The sequence below is a fragment of the Colossoma macropomum genome, unplaced genomic scaffold, assembly GCF_904425465.1.
Source record: "Colossoma macropomum unplaced genomic scaffold, Colossoma_macropomum, whole genome shotgun sequence".
NCBI lineage: Eukaryota > Metazoa > Chordata > Actinopteri > Characiformes > Serrasalmidae > Colossoma > Colossoma macropomum.
In genome coordinates, this window is record NW_023494803.1 from 20,227,637 (window position 1) to 20,248,099 (window position 20,463).

Here is a 20,463-nt window from a genome sequence, read left to right on the forward strand (position 1 = left end):
GTATAGTTTAGCAACCTGGTATATATGTATTTAGGTGCATTTAGTAGCACAAATGGCCAGTGAAAGATCATATGTCATGTTACTGCCAACGTTACTAAGAAACACGAGTACCTTAAAGAGCCACAGACATGGCTGAGGAGTCTGAATGAGTGTGGCTAGGCCAGGGATCGGCATCCCAAATGTTAAGAAGAGCCATTTTGGTCAGTTTCAACAAAAATCTAACCTTGAGAGCCACAACATTTTATGTCCATTTTATTGAAGTAACGTGTCACCATCTTGGCTGTAAAAATGTCTCAGTATGTGCTAATGTACTAGCGCTACCTAAAAATATAATGTAAACGAAATCACAGACTTACTTTGCTTTACTTTAAGCTTTAGCTCAGCTATAGCTTTTCTTGCATCTCCAGCAGGAAACTTTCCACAAAAGTAAAATAGTTTCTTGTGACGTGTCTCTTAATATTCAGCTTTTTAGTCAGCTTCTTGTTCAAATTTCCAGTTTCACCTTAAATGTACCTAAAGAAGTTTATGAGTGGATTTTTTTGGTTCCGTGTGAGCTAGCTAAAGTGCTTCTATAGTGTAACCTGTTCCTCTGCAACATAAACAGCATATATAGTCGAACCACTACACTGGCAAGCATCAAGTTTTTATGTGAGTTCAGTTGTATGTACACTGAGCATGTGCAAACATCTTTGCATGTGAGTTTAAGCTTAATATGTCAAAATAGCATCAGCTATTTTCATTACCTTTCATTAATGACGTTTATCGTTGAAACATGTAACAGGAGCTGTTGTATGCAGCTTTCTTTTGTGATTGTGATCATGATTAACTCACATTAACAGTTCAGTTTGAGAGAAGTAAAGATTCTGTATGAGGCCTGAATAAACAAATCTGTTTACACTTGCCCCAGCTGTGTCTCCAGTGCATCTCAGACAATTACCTGAAGTGGTCTGAGCAATCAGTCTCTATGTTTTGTTGATTTTCTTAGTGAAAATAAGTTAACACATCCTGTGCATAGAACACACTTCTGCACATTTTAGTGCTCAGTTACTGTTGTTTGCTGAATTTAACATGTTGGAAAAAAGAATAAAACATAAAATGTGACCTGTGCAAAAGTTCTGCCCGTTTTATGTTGTATGTTTTTTTTCTCAATATGTTATATTCAGCAAAAAAATAGAAATTGTTTAGCAATATGCCAAATTTAAGTGTGTTCTCTGTAGAGGATATGTTCACTTATTTTCACAACAACACATCATTTGACACATCATGGTGGTGTTCAAAATTTTGCATACAACTGTAGCTGTCCAGTCAGCCCAGTATGCATAAAGTGTGACTTAATAAAGTGTTTTATACTGGCTCATTACCACTGTCCGTTCAGCCTTTTATCATGGTAGTGCTCAAAACAGAGCAGTGTCCCCAGAAAAGCCTTTTTTTGTGTACAGGCTTTCCCAATTCTCTTACATCACACACTGCATGTGTAATAGAAGTCATTGCTTGTATTATTTAACACCATGAAATGCAGTTGTGAAGCTGGGAACACCTGCCATTTTCCACTCTGAGAGGAGGATGCTGCTATTTGTGTGCTTTTGTGTTACAGTAGAGAGCAAGGAAATGGAGCAATGTAACAATGAGGCATTGCACTGTAGAGGTGTAGCGATACACAGATTTCACAACAGGATATGTACTATGGTTTTTGCACCATGATATGACAATCATTGAGTGTGTCTTTTTCTTTTTACTTTTTTCGTACAACAAGACCAGTTAAAGCATAATTAACACAAACTCCTAATTTTCTTTGAAGACAGTATGAGAGCATCCAAAAAGGGTAGCAAAATTGAAACTGTCCTCTGTCTCTTCTGAGGGTCTCTCATTGGCTGTCTTTCGTAGAAACTGCTGTCACTGATCAAAACTAGACATCTGGGTGCATCCATGCAAAATAGGTGATGAGGGGGCGGGGCTAATGATATGGAAACACTCAAGCTCAAATGACTGGGATTTTAAATAATAAATTGTAACAGTTGTGATTTCAGAGTTTAGTTTGGTTCAGCCGAACTGAAAAAGGTTTGTTGGAGTGCTTTTATTTATCTGAGCCAAACCAATCTGTATTACGAGGTTTGCGTGATTTTCTGTGCCAAAAACATTATTTAATTTTACATAAGCATTTTCCAACCTCTCTCAGTCCAGGCTGAAACACACCTTATAACTTCAGCGTGAATGGGCGGGGCTAAAGTGATGTGGGGTTAATAGGTGGATTTATGTAAATGCATTGGTTTTTGTGATATCACAAAACAGGTTGTCGTTGTAGCTTGGTTTCCCATATGTGGACAGTATGATTTGTTTTGTATCTTCAACACTGTTTACATACTACGCCAGAGGTCACAAATAGGCGGACCGCGGTCCGAGTCCGGACCCAGATGCTGTCCTATGCAGACCTGTACCTACCGATAAACTATGGAGAATTATTTAATTCCTATTTTCGTTGGCGTGATTTTTCTAGCCTTTATGGTACCGCTTTAGCTGGCCGGGAAACTCACAGACCAATCTCATACATTGTAAATATCACACGTGACGTTACTCAGCCAATCAGATCTGTGCATTACGATGAGCACTGAGACTTGAATGAGTGATGAACACACAGGGGGGCGAGGTGAGAAACAGCAGTTGGAGAAGAAAGTGAGTCAGAGGGAAGTAATTTCACATGGCGTGCTCTAAAACTGACAATAAATGTCGTTGAAATATTACTGAATTGTACTTTATTTGATTTGACATTCAGTTGTTGACTGCATAAGATGTTGATATGACTACTAGGCTACTTCAGTGTACAGTATATGGCACTGAATCATAATGCAAGCTAATGCAAATGCACCATGTCTGATATCATATCAAGTTTGACATAACAGATATTTTTATAATACAAAATGTAACTATTGGATTTACAGCATGTATTGTCTCCTAACCCTGTATTGGAAAAAAAGACATCTGTATACGTACAATAACAAAGACTGCTGTGCAGTATGTAGTCTATATGGGTACGTCTTGATACTGACACAACATGATTTTAATTTTCACTTTTAGAAATATTTTCCGCAGCATTTTTTGTGAAATGTTTGATACATAATGGGCAGCCAGTACCCATAAAACAGTAGTAATTCGTAGTACGCTGTGGTTGGATAAAAATCTTGTCTCCAAAATGATAACTTTACAGGAAAAAGAAAAAGCCTACTTTACTTTTAATGTAAGTCAATGGAACTAGACTTTTTTCCAAGTCATTTTGGGCCATTCTTCATGAAATTTACACACAATGTAAAGAACAACAGGCACTTTCAGATTACCTCAAAAACTGAAAACGTTTTCTTCTGACAGCAGTGAATGGTTGTTTTTAAATTCTGTTCTGTGCACTTTACTCATGGTGCTCAAGCTTACGGTTAACTACAGTGTGTGTAATTTTCTGAGTGCTTCAATTATTTTTGAAAGAACAGTTTAAAATCCATAAAAATCAATAGTCGATTTCTGTTCTGTAAATGGGGTTTGTACCTGGTTAGCATTTACAATACATTGTAGTATTTCCTGTGGAGTAGTTTTAGGAGAAAACACAAAACAGAGCAGAACAAAGCTATGTCAGGACATTCTTTTAGTGTAGAGTAGCAGTACTCAAGAAGCATCGGCTCATTATTTTTATTAACTCATTTATACTCGTACTTCAAAAAGAAACTGGTCATCTGATTTGGTTACAGCATCTTTGGTCCAAAAGCATTATTTCTGTACATTTTATGTATTTAATTGAAAAATGTATGTTCAGTTCATGTCAAATTCATCATTTCTCATAAGCTGATGAAATGGGCCAGTGTCTCAAGAAATCCACATTAACATTTTAATTCCTTGAAGAATTTATTCCTATTGAAGTGTATTGAATTCTCCTGTACAGTACACACAATGTGTGTGTGTGTGTGTGTGTGTGTGTGTGTGTGTGTGTGTGTGTGTAATGTGATAATTAAAATGTTCATAGTGATTTGAAGCGCTTTTCATCAAATAGACATGAATATAAAGTAATTGTTTTATTAAAATATGTAAAAATTTACATAAAAAGGAGCCCTTTTGGCACAAAGACTAAAAAATCACAATAAGAAAACGGCTCTCTCATGGAAACTACAAGGAGTTTGAGTAATAAATTGAACATCAGAACAAAAAATCAGAGCAAGTAAAATTACAATAATGTGAGTAAATTGTGAATAAATTGTGGATTTGTTTGAGATTTTGGTGAGAAATTATTATCTAAAGTTATTTTTATGTTTTTATTTTTTTTTTCCAAAATACCAACTTCAATAAATACTAAAGACATGAAACAAATTTTTGTTGTTGGGATAGACAGTGCAACGGAGTGGCCCGCAGCAAATTTGAGTTCATTTGACTTTGTTAAAATTTTGATTTAATACTCTGATACTTAAAAGAACCTGAAACTGAATTTGATCAGTATCACTCAGGATTCGTAACACCACCATTGTACTGAAGAGGTCCTGAGCACTTCAGGTGTATAATTGCTGCTAATGAGGCTCTTTTAAAGACAGATGCTGGGGATCGTTTGAACCTTTGCCTGGTGAGTTGGTGTCAGTCAGGACAGGGCTGCAGCACTGTGGGTGATGACTCACTGCGTTAACCTTAGCACCTTTTCAGCGCTGTGTTTGTGACAGCTCCACTCTTCAAATGTCAGCATGCAAATGAATGGAATGACTATGTCACACGCTGACCAAACTAATGAATCCTAATTGCACAAACAGATCGTCAAATGACACGATATTATTAGGTCGACATGCTGATAAGATTGAGGCGCTGGAATGCCGGTCTGTCAGCTTTGCTTTGAGTTAGTTATTTGCACTTCTTGATATGCATGTCAGTGTCTACATTTTTTCTGCTCATTTCATTCTCATGTACAATTAGGCCTGTGCCCAAGGGATGGTTGACTGAGTTACCATGTTAATAGCTCCCAGTGACGATAAAAATCATCCATCGGTTTAAATATCCATTGTGCATTTGTTGGTTTATTTCATACACAGTATGGGAAGACAGTAGTATTCCTACGTGTGAACGTGGGTTGGGTGGTGTAACGATAATAAGGTGTACCACAGTATTTAAAAACGATGCCTGGATTTAAAAATAACGACAGTATCTCAAAATTATAATGTGTCATATTTCTGTTCCATGTTTCAACAGCCACATCACAATAGGTGGAAAGAAGGGGAAAAAACATCAGAGCCAGGAAAAAACACAGAACATGCTCGATTTTGGCTTTCACTCAACACCAATCAGTCGACTTTGTGCTCTCAGAGTGTCATTTCAGCTTCAGTTGACTGGAACCAAGCCTGTGCTGGCATGTTTAGCCTGTTAACTAAGTGTTTGCTAGCTTAGCCAGAACACTACAGTTCCAAACACCACAGAACACAGCTTTCTGTCACTCCAACACCAGTTGTTTGACTTTTGCTGTCTCAGACATTATTTTTTATCATCTAAACTTGTTTCAGCAGAGCACCAGTTCAGTCAGGCCTGTACTGTTTGGGTCTGTAGCCTTCTCTCTGAACTAGTGTTAAGCTAGCCAATCAGGCTACAGATCCAAACACTACAGAACGGTTTTAATTCCATTTTTCTGTCCCTTCAGCATCAGTTGTTCAATTTTACTCCCTTAGATTTTAATCTTCATCTAAACTTGTGTCAGCGATTTAGAATCGAACATGTTCTGTGGTGAGCAGAGCTGTTATGATACTAGCTAAACTAAAGCTAACAGCTCCTGTCTCCTAGCTAGCAGCAGTTTAACCTACCTAAACTTTTTAAATAGTCTCAAATTTAAAATAACACACGATGATCACACAAAAGTGACATAAATGCTTTAATGTAATTTACTTGTTCTCTCTACTTATGTTTTACTTTTGCATGACTCTGTACAAAATTATCAGATATTTTGCTTGTTTCAGACATATTTCTTCAAACATGCATAGTTATCTGCCAGCATAGTGAAATAATTTTAAATTAAGTAAAAAATGTCTTGAAAAAGCGTAAATAATCATTTTGCAGTGTAGACGACCGTGCCACTCAAAAGCCTAGAGTCTAATTTAAAAACAATCACTAAATCCATCAGGGGGCCTATGTAAATAATGAGCCCAATGCATCTGCACTTCTTCTCTTATTAGGGATGTACAGGGTGATTCAAAAAGATTTATTCGATTTCAAAATTTATTTCACTTGTAAATCATTACAGAACAATGCAGTAAACTGTAAATGCTTTAAGTGAGCATAAAGTTTATTATGTAATTTTACAAGTGCTCAATATGAACCTCCTCCAGCTGTACAGACAACATCAACGCCATAGTCAAATTCATCCCATACTTGATTGAGCATGTCGGGTGGCACTGTACTCTCGGCTGTTGTGGAACCAACAGCGAACGCTCTCAGCGGTTGGAGGTTCACTGCTGACAAAAACGTTGCACAGTTATGACGGATTCACTCTTATTGAAGTGGAGAACGCAGAACGCTTTCTGCTCAGGGGTCGCCATCTCCTCGCAGACTGAAGGGAGCCATCTTCTGTTGACAGTCAGAAACTTTATGACCCCCTTTTTCAGTTGGTATGTGATTGGTTCCTAGGTGCCTCACGGTTGTAAAAATATGGCGCTTTAAAATCGGATTATCTTTTTGAATCACCCTGTACAGTGATATCAGTAATCATATCAGTATCAGCAGATACTTGTTAAGATATGACCATAATTTCAAACTGATATTTGATGATTAATGGAGATGCAAGGTTTTGTTCTGACCATGACGAAATGTTACATTTTGTTATTTTCTTGGATGTTTCAATGAAGTGGAATGATAATTCTGTTTCTCCTGTATCATATACAGGGAATTAGTTCATGGTGAGCATCTTCGTAATGCGAGAAAGAAGATACTTTACTTATCTCAGCAGAACATTCACTCGCTCATTAATTTGTCCATTTGTTCATTTATTCATTCATTCATTCACTTTTGCAGTGATTCTTCTATCATCAAATGGATGCAAGAAGACTGGCATGCAGCTGAAGTGCAGCCCTTTCCCCTCTCAGCACTAATGGACTTTGATAGGTGCTTGATATGAGTGCAGTATGTTACGTGAATCAGATGACTAATGCCGCCCACTCCGTTGCTAAGGTCAGTCTTGTGAAGGCCATGAGAGTCCCAAGCCACACCCATCAGTGTTAAAGGCTCCTCAGGCTTTTATTCAGTGTGGAGAGCCACTTTTGGAAAACGGTTCAGTTTAGAACTCTCCCTTCGCTCTTAATGAGAAAAGCCTCAGATTTGTCCACTGCAGTGTTAGAAAGGATGAGTAAGCCTCTGTCCTTTTGTTGGTTTAATAGGATGCTGTCTTAAGCATTTGAATTACAGCCCACATATTTGAGAGATGTGTGTCTAGGGCCGGGTAGAGTTCAAAATATACTAATGCTTTGAGTTCAATTCCAAGTATTAAGTATATTAAAAATATGCAGTATTGTGCAAAAGTCAGAGACTGTCCTTCATTTGTTTGACTTCCAGGCAAAGTAGCCATTAAGTACAAGCTATTTATTTTCAGCAAGAAAAAAAAGCAGAAAATTACATTGAAGCCTCAACTATGTATAATATCATATTTTTTCAGAATTTAGTTTGTCCCCCTTTTGTGTTTATTACAGCTTCTGATCTTTTCAGAACACTTGCTTTCAGTTGTTCAAGGAAACCTGCAGGGATATTTTTCCACACCTCCAAAGTTCTGTCTTGGACGTTGGTTGCATTTTCTGCTCCTCACAGTCCAAGTAATCCCAAACACATTCAGTGATGCTGAGGTCTGGACTCTGGTGGTCAGTCCATTGTTTTGAGAAAACCAACAGCTTTTTTGTTTGGTTTGCAAATTTTCTTTTTTGTCAATTTCCTTTTCTCAGCAACGGCTTCTTGACAGCTACACAGCCTTTCAGACTCATAGTGTTGAGTTGTCTTCTCACAGTGGAAGGAAACACCTGTGTATTTTTTCAGATGTGAATCAAGAGTGGAGCTTGATTTTCTCCTCTCTCAAAGATGAAAACTTCACGTACTGTCTATCTGATAGGGACAGTTCTGGAGGTTTTATGTAAAATTTACAGTATTGAGCAAAACTCAGAGACCGCCCTTCATTTATTTGATTTCCAGTCAAAATAGCCGTTAAGTATATATCAGTCTAGATTTTGGAACAGGCTTGCTTATTGGCTCAGTGACTGATAACTTTGGTATTGAAATTTGGTGTACATATGTAATACAGTTGTGTGCAAAAGTTTTGGCTTGATTTGTTGATTTTCAATAAGTACACAGCCTTTACACACTTCTGCACATTTTAATGCACAATTACAGTTTTTTTGCTAAATTTAACAGTTGGGGGAAAAAATTAGGGATGAAAATAATCGATTAACTCTTAACCAACAAACAGCCAACTGTTCGACCAGTGCTATAGGTGAACAGTGGTTCTTCTGCAAGTTTATTGGGAACATTTTTTTAATTGTACACAACTTTCAAGAGCTACTAGGGTACATTTGAGCCAAAGCTAGCCTCGTTCATGTTTTATGTAGGTTTTAGCCTCAGTCTTGGCATTTGTGTTCATTTTTAACCCATAATAGGTGGTACATATAACTTTCAGAACTTTAGAAAATATTTAGCATGCTGTATATTCCAGTCATTTTGTCAACTTAGCTATTAGTTATATAATCATGAACATACAGCTGTCAGCCCCTCGGTTTAAACAAAACAGCTCTTACGTTGGGTAGGATTATTACAGTTTGGGGCCATTGTGTACTGCATTGCATGATCTATACAATAAACACTTTTAATATTTCTGTACATTAATACAAAAATTCATTATTCAGCATATCAGGTATTTTACAATGGCTTCAAATTTTGTTCAGCCGATTTCAGATTTCAGAGCTGACACTATCCATTTTGTAAGTGATATTTTGATGTGTCATGATTTTAGGCTTACTGGTTAAGAATTAATGTCCAACTAATGACAGTCAGTTGTCGGTCGGTAGAATTTGCCAAAATTTGCCTCCCTAGTTTTAATCCTGTGCAACCAGAGCCATATGCAAATGAAACTGTGTGAATAGTGTGATTCTGAGGTATCATTGACTAAAACAGTCTGTACAAGACAGTATGTTCTTCTGTAGCATCCAGCAAATACAACACAGTGTGTTCCTCTCTAACATCCTTTTGTCCTTTTTTCCCTTCAATATGCTTTTCGGCACATTAAGATCCAGTGGTGTGCATACAAATGTTTATACTTAATGGACCAGTAGTAGTAGCCTGGGCCTAATGCTTGTTTGTTCAGTTTTTCTATTTTTTTGTTTTGTTTTTTTGCTGCAGTTGCAAGAATATGAAGTGAGAGATGGGCTTATAGTATTTCAGTGCTTCACTGGCAGACTAAATCACTGAAATGGCTTTGTATCATTAAAAACGTGCATTACTGTCATCAGTGGTTCAGCAAGCTGTGCTGTGCATAAATCTCAATCTCACTCCTGACACCACATTCATTCAGTCTATTAGTGGGCTACTGTTTACCCTCACATCACAGCCCCCTATTTAAAAGCTCCGTGTGTATTTTTAGACGAACAGGCTGGCTTTCAGTCACACAGCAGCAACGCAGATAGATATACAGGAGAAGAAAGAGTGAGGATTTTTTTCTAAATGAAGACATTGACATCGCTGAATCATGATGAGGCTGTGAGTGAGTGAGTGTCCCCGTTTATTCCAGAAGACACTCAAACTGCATCTGAAGTAAGACCCTGCAAAGGGAGGGGAGAACTTGCTTTCATTTGGGCGTTGCTACCGGTGACAGCTTTCTCTCTTTTTGTCTCTCTGACTGGATTAGACTATTAGTTGACATCCCGAAACTTTTTTTTCGTCCCCTTCTCTCTCTGTCTCTCTCTGTCTCTCTCTCTCTCTCTCTCTCTCTCTCTCTCTCTCTTTCTCTCTCCGCGTCTCGGGAGATTTGGGAGAGGCTGAATTGGCAGTCCATTACGTAACAGCGCGCGACCCTTCCGTTACGTACAAACTGTTAACAACTGACGAGCTGCGGTCGCTTCTCCTCTCCGTGTCTCTCTGTGTGTTTGTTAATATTTAACCGAGGAGAGGCGGTGATGAATCTCTCCCGCTGCCCGGCGCTACGGCAGGTTTGGTGAGCGTTACCCTGAGCGTGCTACTTCGGAAGTAGGTCACCGCTTCAACGTGTCTTGTCAGCTGCTTCCCCTCGTTTCGCTTCTCCGCCGAGCATCGGTGTCGTTTTAGCAGCCCGAGCGGAGGAACTTCGGAGCGGGATGCTTTTTCAGCCGGAGCACGACCGAAAGAGTGAGCGCTGAGGTAAACCGAGCCTTGCTAATCGGTTTTATTTTGGTTTATGCGCGTTTGCTTTGCTGCTTCTCTGCCGGGGGGAGGAGGAGGAGGAGGAGGAGGAGGAGAAGGGGGGTTAGAGAGAGAGAGAGAGATAACCCGTCTGAAACATTACATAGCCTACATTCAGCAGCCTGTGGCTTTTGTCGGATTTCCTAAGTCCTTGATTGGGTCGTGTTTGGACTCTGAAACTGCTCTTTTGTCGTGTCGTTTGTGAGCGCCTGAGCTCCGAGAGCCTCCTCAGCTCGGTGGTCGACTCGTGGTCGGATGGTGGTGGTGTGCTGGTGAAAACGCACTGGATGGATGGGATTTGCTCTCGTTCGAGCTGCTGCTGCTGGTGGTGCTGCTCGGGTTTCTCGTTTGTGTGTCGCTTCTGAAAGCTCGTTTCATTTCGAGCCCGGTGCTACGCCCTGCGTGATCTGCGCCCAGCGCAGCCAGCACAGAGCCAGCTCTGCTTCATCTTCTCAGGGCTCTAACGTGGGCTTCCCACATCCCACGATCATTTCATCAAAGCGAAGAGCACGCGGCTTTTCGTCTACATTTCCTTTCCGTCAGATGCATTTTTGCTCCCCCTCACCAGCAGAGACTGGAAACGAAAGGGACCGAGTCGATTCCTCAGTAGATTACTTGGTTCAAAGTTAATTCCGATTTGCGCGGAGGTGAAATCAACTAGGCTACTTTGTCTCTGGAGCCATATTCCCAGACATAACACTCAAGCAGACACATTCAGACGTCCACTTTTGGTAATACTTTTTTTATTTACGCCCCCCTCCCTAAAAAAAGCCTACCGGCCACTGAGCTACGTTTTGGCAGCAGTTCTTAATGGCATACAACAAAAGGTTGGTGAATTATCAGAAAGGTTACCCCAATTGGCCACCTCTGAAACGGGGATGGGACTCTTTAGCACGGCTAATTTGAAATGAATCAAGATTTTGAAAAACCAAGGGATTTGGCCTGAATAAGCTCAGTCGTCTTTTGTAATTTGGAACAACACCAGGGCAGCTGGAGTGAGAGAATACCGTTTAATTGGATATGAACATCCATTACTGCTTGTCTGCATGATGTCATTGCAGTTGTGGGTTTCGGTTTAACTTTGTTTGATTGTTAAACTTTATGCATAACTTCATTTTCAGTTTATGCGTACTGTGACTGCATACCCATCAGTGCGTGGTGTCAAAGCTCATTGCAGGAGTTGAGTCATATGGTTTTCTTTGGTGGGTTTCTTGTAAGCCACTGACTGCTATCTTTTTTTTCAGTAAATGTTATCTCTGCCACTATCAGCCATCCATCATCTGTGAGATTTGTCCTGATCCGTTTATGTCATCTGTAGATTAAATCGCTCATCTAATAACCCCATGAAGTACAGGCAGTTTTTTTTCCTAAACATGGATTTCTTATTCCTCATTATTTGTCATCATGGCTGAGTGAACAAAAATAGCAGTATGCAACAGGACAACTGAAAAATAATGGCTATCGAGATGGGGAAATGCCACAATAATCATTTCTTTGGAAGCCATTTCCTGGCCATGTTTAGCTTTCCTTCTGTAGTGTTGAATTTCAAGGCGTTTCTATTTTTTTGAGAATTCTTAACCGGCAATTGAAATCTATATTGAATGTCTCCAGTGGGGCTTTCTTGCTGATAGGCAAAAAGACTGCGTTACTGCTGAATTTTGTCTAAGTTGTCTAGGCTTGTTCCATTTGAAAGAATCAATCTGAGATAGCTGGGAGAGCACAGTTAGACCACACTAATTAAACACAGAGGACACACATCTAATCTAAAGGATGACAAATAAGACCAAACAGCCATTGGCTCCTGTGTCAAACTAGGAAGTTGCCCTGGAAAGCTCAAGGACGCTAATTCCCTTTATAGAATGAAAGGCTAATGTTAAGAATATGTCAATAGGTCAAAGGAGGTAGTTTTAAATTTCGTATGAAGCCAAATTAGTCTAAATGTCTCAGGTGTGTTTCTGACTTTTTGACCTTAAACAAATCAATAAATCCCAAGGTACATAATGGCGGTTTGTTCAAGGGTTTAACTTTGTTTAGAAATAATTCTGTGGCGTTTTCACCAACGTGCATTGATACTTATGTCTGAAGAAGTCTGGTTTTTGCACGTGCCCTTGTTCAATGTTATTAACCTAATTACTGTGGCGGAGTTGTCTTTCATGCTTTTCTAAGTGCATGCAGCTCTAATTGGTGTTAATTGCAATTTATATAGAATATATGCTTAAAAAGAGTAAGTCTTTCCCTGAATTGCTCTCGAGTCTGGACTGTTACTACTTTTATTAATGAGTTTATCAGATAGCGGATTTAGATGTAAATGCAGAGCCTGGACTGAGTGTACATGTGTTTATTTCCACATGTGCAATTGAAGATGGTACAGATAAACAGATGTTACAGAAAAAAGGCTTAAGCTAACATTTTGACGCTTCATTTTGATGCAGAAGTATTAGACAAATTGAAACATTCCTGTAAAGCTGTAAGTGTTTTTCGCTGTGTGTTTTTCGCTGTATGTTAACAATATATTGTATTAACCATGAACCAAACAAACGAAAACCTGTTTCTTGCTTTTCAGTTTTGCTTTTGTGCTGCATTGCTTCTGTGTTTGCATTTTATTTATAGCGTAGAAGTTTTGTTTGGTGCTGGTATATACTTAAGAACATTTGGAGAGTTATTTCATGTCTGTAATCACAATGAGCATTGTTTGCTCCTGCACTTTTGTCCGTATAGTTAGCCTGTCAGAGGGGTTCAGGAAGCAGGGATGCTATCTTTATTTTATTTGTGAGACATAGGCTGTGTGATGTTTCTAAGCATTCAAAATAAGTGTGGCTGTTGATGCAAGGTCTGTTGTTACGCAACTACACATCACGTGAGGTGTGAGTTGTGCTGCAAAATAAAGAAAATTGGCTGCTTGGAAAACAAATATATTTTTTTTCTGTTACTACATATTAGGTGTAGTGTAAATCACATCTCATAGACTGATGGGCTTGACACATAGTTATACGTAGCAAAACAAAGACAAACTTAAATGCCACATTTGTAGGAGTTGATAGGAGCGTACGCAAAATATTCAGCTAAAGGTTTTTGAAAATGGATGACAGATCTTGCAACAGTGAAGCTAATAATCTAGTTATGACATCCATCTTTAGTTTGCATAGTCAGCCATACTGATTGCAGAAGCCAGTAGCCAAAGCCATAACAGAACTGAGCTGAGTTTGTGCATTTCATTGTTTTTTCCTTGTAGGATCTGCATGGAAGACTGTAATGACCCATGCACGGCAGAGGGATTCTTGCAAATATCAGAGTGAATCCAGGGAGCAGGTGAGCTGCCAGACACATGCTGAAACCATGGGCAAAGCCTGGCCAGAGTGCCCAGTGCAAGAAAAGAAGACGAAGAGACGTTCCTCCAAAAGAGGAGGAGATAAGGAAATAAAGGAGCAAAGTGCAGATAATGACAGGAAGCTTTATCCTCTCAGGGGAAGGCTGGGAATGAGTGAAGTGGGCACCTTAAACTGCCGCGTGGTACTGACCCGTCTGGATGAAGGCGGGACTTGTAAGAGCAACATGAAGGCTTTGTCTAAGAGTGAAGGGAAACAGAAGAGGAAGGCAAAGAAGGGAAAAAACATGTCTTGCAAGTGTCACAAGAAGACCTGCAAAGCTTGCCAGAGAGCACCTGGACCAAAAAGCAACCTGAAACCTGACAAAACTGCCTTATATACCGAACTTCTCCTGGAGCCTCGCAAGCGACGACTGGCCTCTCTAAATGCGGAGGCAGTCAACAGTCTGTTGTTATTTAGAGAGGACCCTCAGCAGGCCTCAAAACTCACAAAAAAGCAGCCAAATCCTCCAAAGGGGGATTCCGAACTTCCAAAAGGAGAAACTGACAGTTCTAGGAAAGCACTGGAAGGTCGAAAACGTGCTCATCCAGGAGAGACAGAGCAGAGTAAAACCCCCAAAAAAGCCAAAAAGCCAAACACAGAGTCTGAACATCTGGATCAGCTGAGTCTAAATAGTCCAGCTCCAAGGCGTCTAGCGGGTTTGAATGCGGCTGCTCTGCTGAAGCTTACTAGCACCTCATCCGGAGCAAAGCGTCGAGTTAAAACAGACTGCAAGCCGGGCAATGGAGGAGCGAGAACGAAACAAGTCCAGGTAAAGACAAAAAAGCAGCAGCACAACACACCCTGCCAGTCTACCAAGTTGCAAGAATCACAACAGTGCTGCGATCTTTGCAAGAAAGAAGCCCTCCAATCTGAAGCGATGTGGGAAGGCACTGCAGGGGGGCATGGCTTCATTAGGCCTGGTTACCAGTGTAGGTCCATGCTGGGCTACTCCTTGAAGCCTGTGAAAGAAGAGAAAACTGAAGCTGATGTGAATTCCTGTTACTGCTGTTCCCAGGAGAGTTCTGTGGAGTACTGCCACCGACTAGCCCTGTTCCTTGGGCAGAAGGCCTATCCTGAATCAGAAGAACATTCTATGCCATCTGTAAAGGGGTTCCTTCCTTCCCCTCATGCACTGACACACCCAGCCTTGACCATAGGCGCCCACCCGTACTCCTGCTACCCTGGTTACTACGTGCACATCGCCCACCATGGGTCCTCCACACTCCCTGTGAGCACAAGTCCTGGACCCCATACTCCCTCAGTACCTCCTATTACACTGTGCCCGAGTGGTGTCCAGAGACCCAAACTACTGTCCTCACCAGTTTCCCACCCTTCAGGCATCCCTCACCCAGCATACTGCAACTCTGTGGGAACCTGTTGTGGGGAACCCTGCAGGATCGGCAGCTATGCCTACAGACCCCCGCAGCCCATCGCTAGCAGGGGATGCTCATTCAGCACCGGATGCTCCAGCTGCAGCCACAAAATCAAAATGGGTAAGACGAGGCAAATGGGATGAAAATCTGTTTCCCTTTTGCATCTCAATAGAATGAGCCTGAGTGAGGCTTCAGAGATCGTGTCATAACTATTTAAATAGAATGCACCCTTAATTAGCAGCTGGATATGGATATATTTCTAAGAGAGCTTTAGGAGTGAACTCACTCAGACCTCAAACTGGCAAGTCCTAAGGCCTTCCCTGGCACATTGTGAGACACAAAAGGCTAAAATAAGAAAATAAAAGCCATTGAGATGTTTTCAAAGACTTGCAAAGAAAGTAATGATTTGAGACTGAATGATGAAATCCCTCGTTCCCTTTAAGCAGCCACTCCACCGTGGCTGTCTGTTCAGTGCTGTCTTTTCACTGCTGGTTTGAATGTGAATAATTGCCACAGGTGGACAGGCTGCTGGTTATTTTTGTTGGCAGGAGACTTGAACTGGCTGTTCATTGTAAGATGGCAGCTGTGGTCTCTCAACAGCTTACCAACCTTAGCCCAGCCACGAAAGCCTTGCAGGACTAGTCCTTGTTGCTTTTTAACCACTTGGCTAAGTTATTCAACCTGACATTTCACTCTCAGTTAATCTGTGTTAATCAGTAGGTAATCTAACACTTGGAGGCGTTCTCAGTAGTTACTGTGCTCACATTACTCTCTTCCGTTACCAGTGCAGTTTGACCGTAGCTGAGAAAAGAGTGAGGTAGAAAAACAGTACTGGGAAAAAGTCAGGAACCACCCTTCATTTATTGAATTTCCAGTCCAAACGGCCATTGTGTACAAGTTATTAATTTTTCAGTGTCAGGAAAAAAGCAGAAAACACGAAAATAAACCACAATTTTAAAATCTAATGTGTCCATCCTTTGCCTTTATTACAGCTTCCATTCTTTTTGGGACACATACTCTCAGTTTTTGAAAGAAACCTGCAGGGGTATTTTTCTACACCTCTGAAGTTCAGTCTTGGAAGTTGGTTCTGCTTCACACAATCCAAGTAATCCCAAAAATTGAAAGATGTTGAGGTCTGGACTCTTGGTGACCAGTCCATTGTTTGGAGAACACCAGCAACTTTGTTCTTTAATTGCCAAACTTTCTTTAATTTTGTCCATGTCCTTTTCTCAGTAACAACTTCTTGATAGCTACACATTTTTTCAGGCTCATAGCGTTATCGTCTAACACTGAAAGAATGGACAAAAACACCTGGATTTTTTCAGATCTTTTTTTTTCCTTTCTCTCAAAGATGAAAAGTTTTCAATGGGATATCATATATTAAATAAATGAAGGCTGGTCTCTGGTTTTTGCACAGCATGTACTTTCCCAAAATTGAGGCGCGTCTTTAATGCGTGTAACTATGTTAGAAATAGAGGTACTTATTGCACCAAGTATACACTGAATGCATTCAATAACTGGTCCACAGTGACTAATATATACCACGACACACTATGTTGCCTACACAAAATGGAAGCTTGCAGCTTGCACATTTAATAATTATAACTACAGCTTACCGCAGCACAGTGGCAGAAGACTAATGTAGTTTCTGTACAGAAGTACTTCACTAAGTTAGAGACTACAGGTGCCTACACACTGGGGGCTGTTTCAGCACCAGAAGAGGAGCCAACTCTGTGCATTTGAATGATAACAGAGAAAGAATGCAGTCAAAGTAGGAGGGAGAACGATATGGGTACGCACTGAAAAGATGATCCAAATGAGGCCTCCAAAAAGTTCAGATCACTTCAACTTTCTCTGCGCCAGACTCTAATGAAGAAGTACGCCAGCTAATCAGCATTCCAGTCTGGGAATATCCTCAATAAATAAATGATCTTTCAGTATTTTCAATGAGTGAGTGTTCCTCAAAAAAAAAAACTAAATGTAAGCTTGTATTAAATTGATGGATTGACAGACGTGAGGTAATTCGCTGCAGCATCGCCTCATTTCATCCGTTATACCGATCCAGATCATATAGTCATTAGTGTACATCTCCGCCAGTGCTTTCCGTAGTTTGTAGGCATGCAAGTCCCCTTGTAATAACACGGAGGCTTCACGGCTGAGTGAATGTGCAGTAGCTGCGCTTTCCCTCTCGTGCCTGGCCAGTCTCCTCCCCGAGAGGCCAGGACGAGTGAGCAGTTCGGAAAGGATTGATCCACAGCTCATTTGTCGTTAACTCTTATTTGTGTTGGCCCATGGCCCTCCTGACCTCATAAGGGAGTGTGATTACGGAGTGAAATAGTGTATCACTGCTCCGACTCCATCCTAGGGCTCTTTGAAAGGAGGTAAATAACCGTTAAGTAGAATCCCATAGCCTCTGTCAGACCTCTTTGACTCTCAACTGGAGTCCGAGCTAGGGGTTGAATTCCGGATCGCTGGGATGGATGTTTGTGGTTGACACAAGTTGGCAAAATGCCAGAAAATATCAGGAGGGCGATTTCCATGCCATATGTGTTACGTCATGAGCGTTGACGGGTCATTGCTGGGCGCATGGTCATATTTTGAATTCCAAGAGAGGTCTATTAAATCAGCCTTCTGCTAGGTTAACACTGCCAGCTATTTAAAGAGCTACTAAAAGGAGGCTCCTCTTTCCCTGCTGATTACAGCGCTGCGCTGGCTGTTAACATGATGTAGGTGCTTCTCGCAGGACTGTGTGATCACTTGCCTCCTCGCCCATTAGTTCACTGAAAATCATCACATGCATCACGTGGTGACTTCAGAAGCTGATTCATTCCGATCACCATCTGGGACTTCCACTGAAATGTCATATAGACACCAGATCCTAAATTTTCAAGAACAAAGTGGTAGCTGTTACATCCAGCAGACAGTTGTCTCATGCATCTGCTTGTTTATTACATTCTCATTATATATTCATGCGTGTATATTTGGCAGTTAAATTGTTATTATGTTTCATAAACAAATCTGATGATTCACAGTGTCCACCTGTTTCAAGGCTGACAGTATTGCAGCAAATGTCTGAAGTACTAATTGGGTCCATTTGTTTGATTTCTCTTGTCACAGTCAAAACACAGTGTTAATTGCTGTGCTTGTGTCTGCTGAACTTACTATGTATATTGTCTCTGGAAGATTAAACCTGGTATCCCTGGAATAACTTCTCAAGACAAGGAAAACCTTTCTTTAAAGTTATGTCAATGTTCTGAAATTTTAATTCTGGACCATGTCTATTCCATCATGTCCATTCATCATAAAATGTGAAGGTCAGCTGGCGTTTTCAAATGACGTTTTAAAAAAACTACAAGGTTTTGATCTGACAGTGATGATGTGTGCACCCTTTACTTATTTAATTTCCAGTCAAAATGACAATCAAGTACAAGTTAGTCAATTTTCTGGTTCAATTCTTCTCAGCTATTTCTGAGCAGATTAAAGATAAGACAGTACACTTATTACATACATAAGTAACAAGTTCAAAAATTATTGAAAGATATCAAGAAATTGTGATTCCACTGTGAGAAGACAACTTAATGCTATGAGTCTGAAAGGAAGCTGCCAAGAAGCCGTTACAGAGACAAGGAAATAGACAAAAAGAATAACATTTGCAAATCAAACAAAGAAGCAGCTGGTGTTCTCAGAACAATGGCCTGACCAGCCCAGAGTCCAGACCTCAACATCATTAGATGTGTTTGGGATTAATTGGATTGCAAGAAACATAAAATACAACCAACTTCTAAGACTGATCTTTGGAGGTGTGGAAAAGTCTCCTGAAAGGAGTGGAAGTAGTAAGAGTGAACACGCTAAATACTGAAAAGGAGGCTTCTGTGTGATATAAGTATAATTAAAATTTTTTTACTGATGCTGAGAAACAATTAACTTTTACTTAGTAGCTGTTTTGTCTGGAACTTGATGGATGGATGAATGAATGAAGGATGGTTTCTGATTTTTGCATAGTGTAGTGTATATGAGGACATGAGTCTTACATACTAACAACAAGCTTTTACTTTCCTGTTCCTGTAGAGGACTACCCCTACCCTCTGGATGAGCACAGTTCCTCAATCCCCATGTCCCCCGCCCTGCCCCTGTCTGTCTGCCCCATCCCCAGCGTGCCCCCAGCTGCCCAGCCCCTGCCCCACCTGCAGCCACCCCTGCCTGATGCTGGGCGATCGCAGGTCCAGCTGCGCGTGGGCCGTGAATGCCCTCAGAGTGCCAAGCCGCCTAGCAGCTCACGGTCTGGCATGCGGGACTCTGCCGGATGCCCCCACATGAAGGACGGCCAGCTGGGAGCCAGCCACGGCAGCCCCGCCGCCAAGCAGCCCAAAATCAGCCGCAGACGGGCCACCAACGGCTGGCTGCCTGTGGGCACAGTCACTGAAAAGGAGGTATTCATAGTGGTATGTACTCCTGTTTTGTTCTGTATCAACCACAGTGCAGACTAGAGGAGAATATGGGAGTAGCACTCAGCTTAGGCTCGTATTAGTGAGTCTGCAGAAGCTGGTGTAAAGTAGGTTTTCAGTTTTAGGTGCCATTATGCTATTGGGTTTAATAAAACCAACATAATACAATAAAAATTATTTTTTTAATAGAAAAAATACACACTACCACTCCAAAGTCTGGAAACACCTAACTGAATATGAAATTTTTATGTCTTAAATATCTCACATCTTAGACATTTTGATTTAAATGCTTGAAATTTGTTTGTAAGACAAGAACGGGTAGTGAAGTTGATGCTTTTGTTAAAAAATATTTTTCAACACAAAAATGTAAAATTTAAGTTTAGAAAATGAAAAAATGCCCCCAGTAAGTGGATTTCAGCAAAAACAAGGTTTTAGTATGTATACTTTTCTTCAGTCCTGTTCAAAAAGCTTCTCATGAAGCTGCTTGAGAAAATGATCAGAACTATGCAACACTGTATTAGGACAAAGGGGTCTAATTTCTCCACCATTACTCTAAAATATAGAACGCATTAAAAATAAGGAAGACCCTTCTATGAGTAAGTGTGTCCAAACTTTTGACTATATATTTAATGTAGTTTATTTTAACATTTGAGTGTTTAGCTTGCTTTAGCTCTTCAGATTAGATTTACATAAATTTTTCACCAGGCACTGTGTGTCAAATATTTGGGCACATTGGAGTAGATTTGCCAAGGCTTTGCTCAATTGCACATACTATTTTAGTGTTAAAATGTGACTTTCATGATTTACTAAACAGGTGCAACAGCCGTTTAGTACCTATAATAAGATCAAAGGGGCAGTTGCTGCTCTTTT

At 40.5% G+C, this 20,463-nt stretch overlaps 1 protein-coding gene across 2 annotated transcripts in view; it reads left to right on the top strand.

The window, feature by feature from the left end:
- The window catches only part of bahd1 (bromo adjacent homology domain containing 1), a 55,975-nt gene that overhangs the window by 23,818 nt on the left and 11,694 nt on the right, over positions 1 to 20,463 (top strand). The window contains exons 2-3 of one of the 2 annotated variants that reach the window (XM_036592556.1): positions 13,640 to 15,268; positions 19,217 to 19,578. In XM_036592556.1, the coding sequence (XP_036448449.1) occupies positions 13,660 to 15,268; positions 19,217 to 19,578 (1,971 nt within the window). In that variant the 5' untranslated portion in view covers positions 13,640 to 13,659. Of the gene's footprint in view, positions 1 to 13,639; positions 15,269 to 19,216; positions 19,591 to 20,463 lie in introns of both variants that reach the window. The other variant, XM_036592555.1, reaches the window with a different exon arrangement.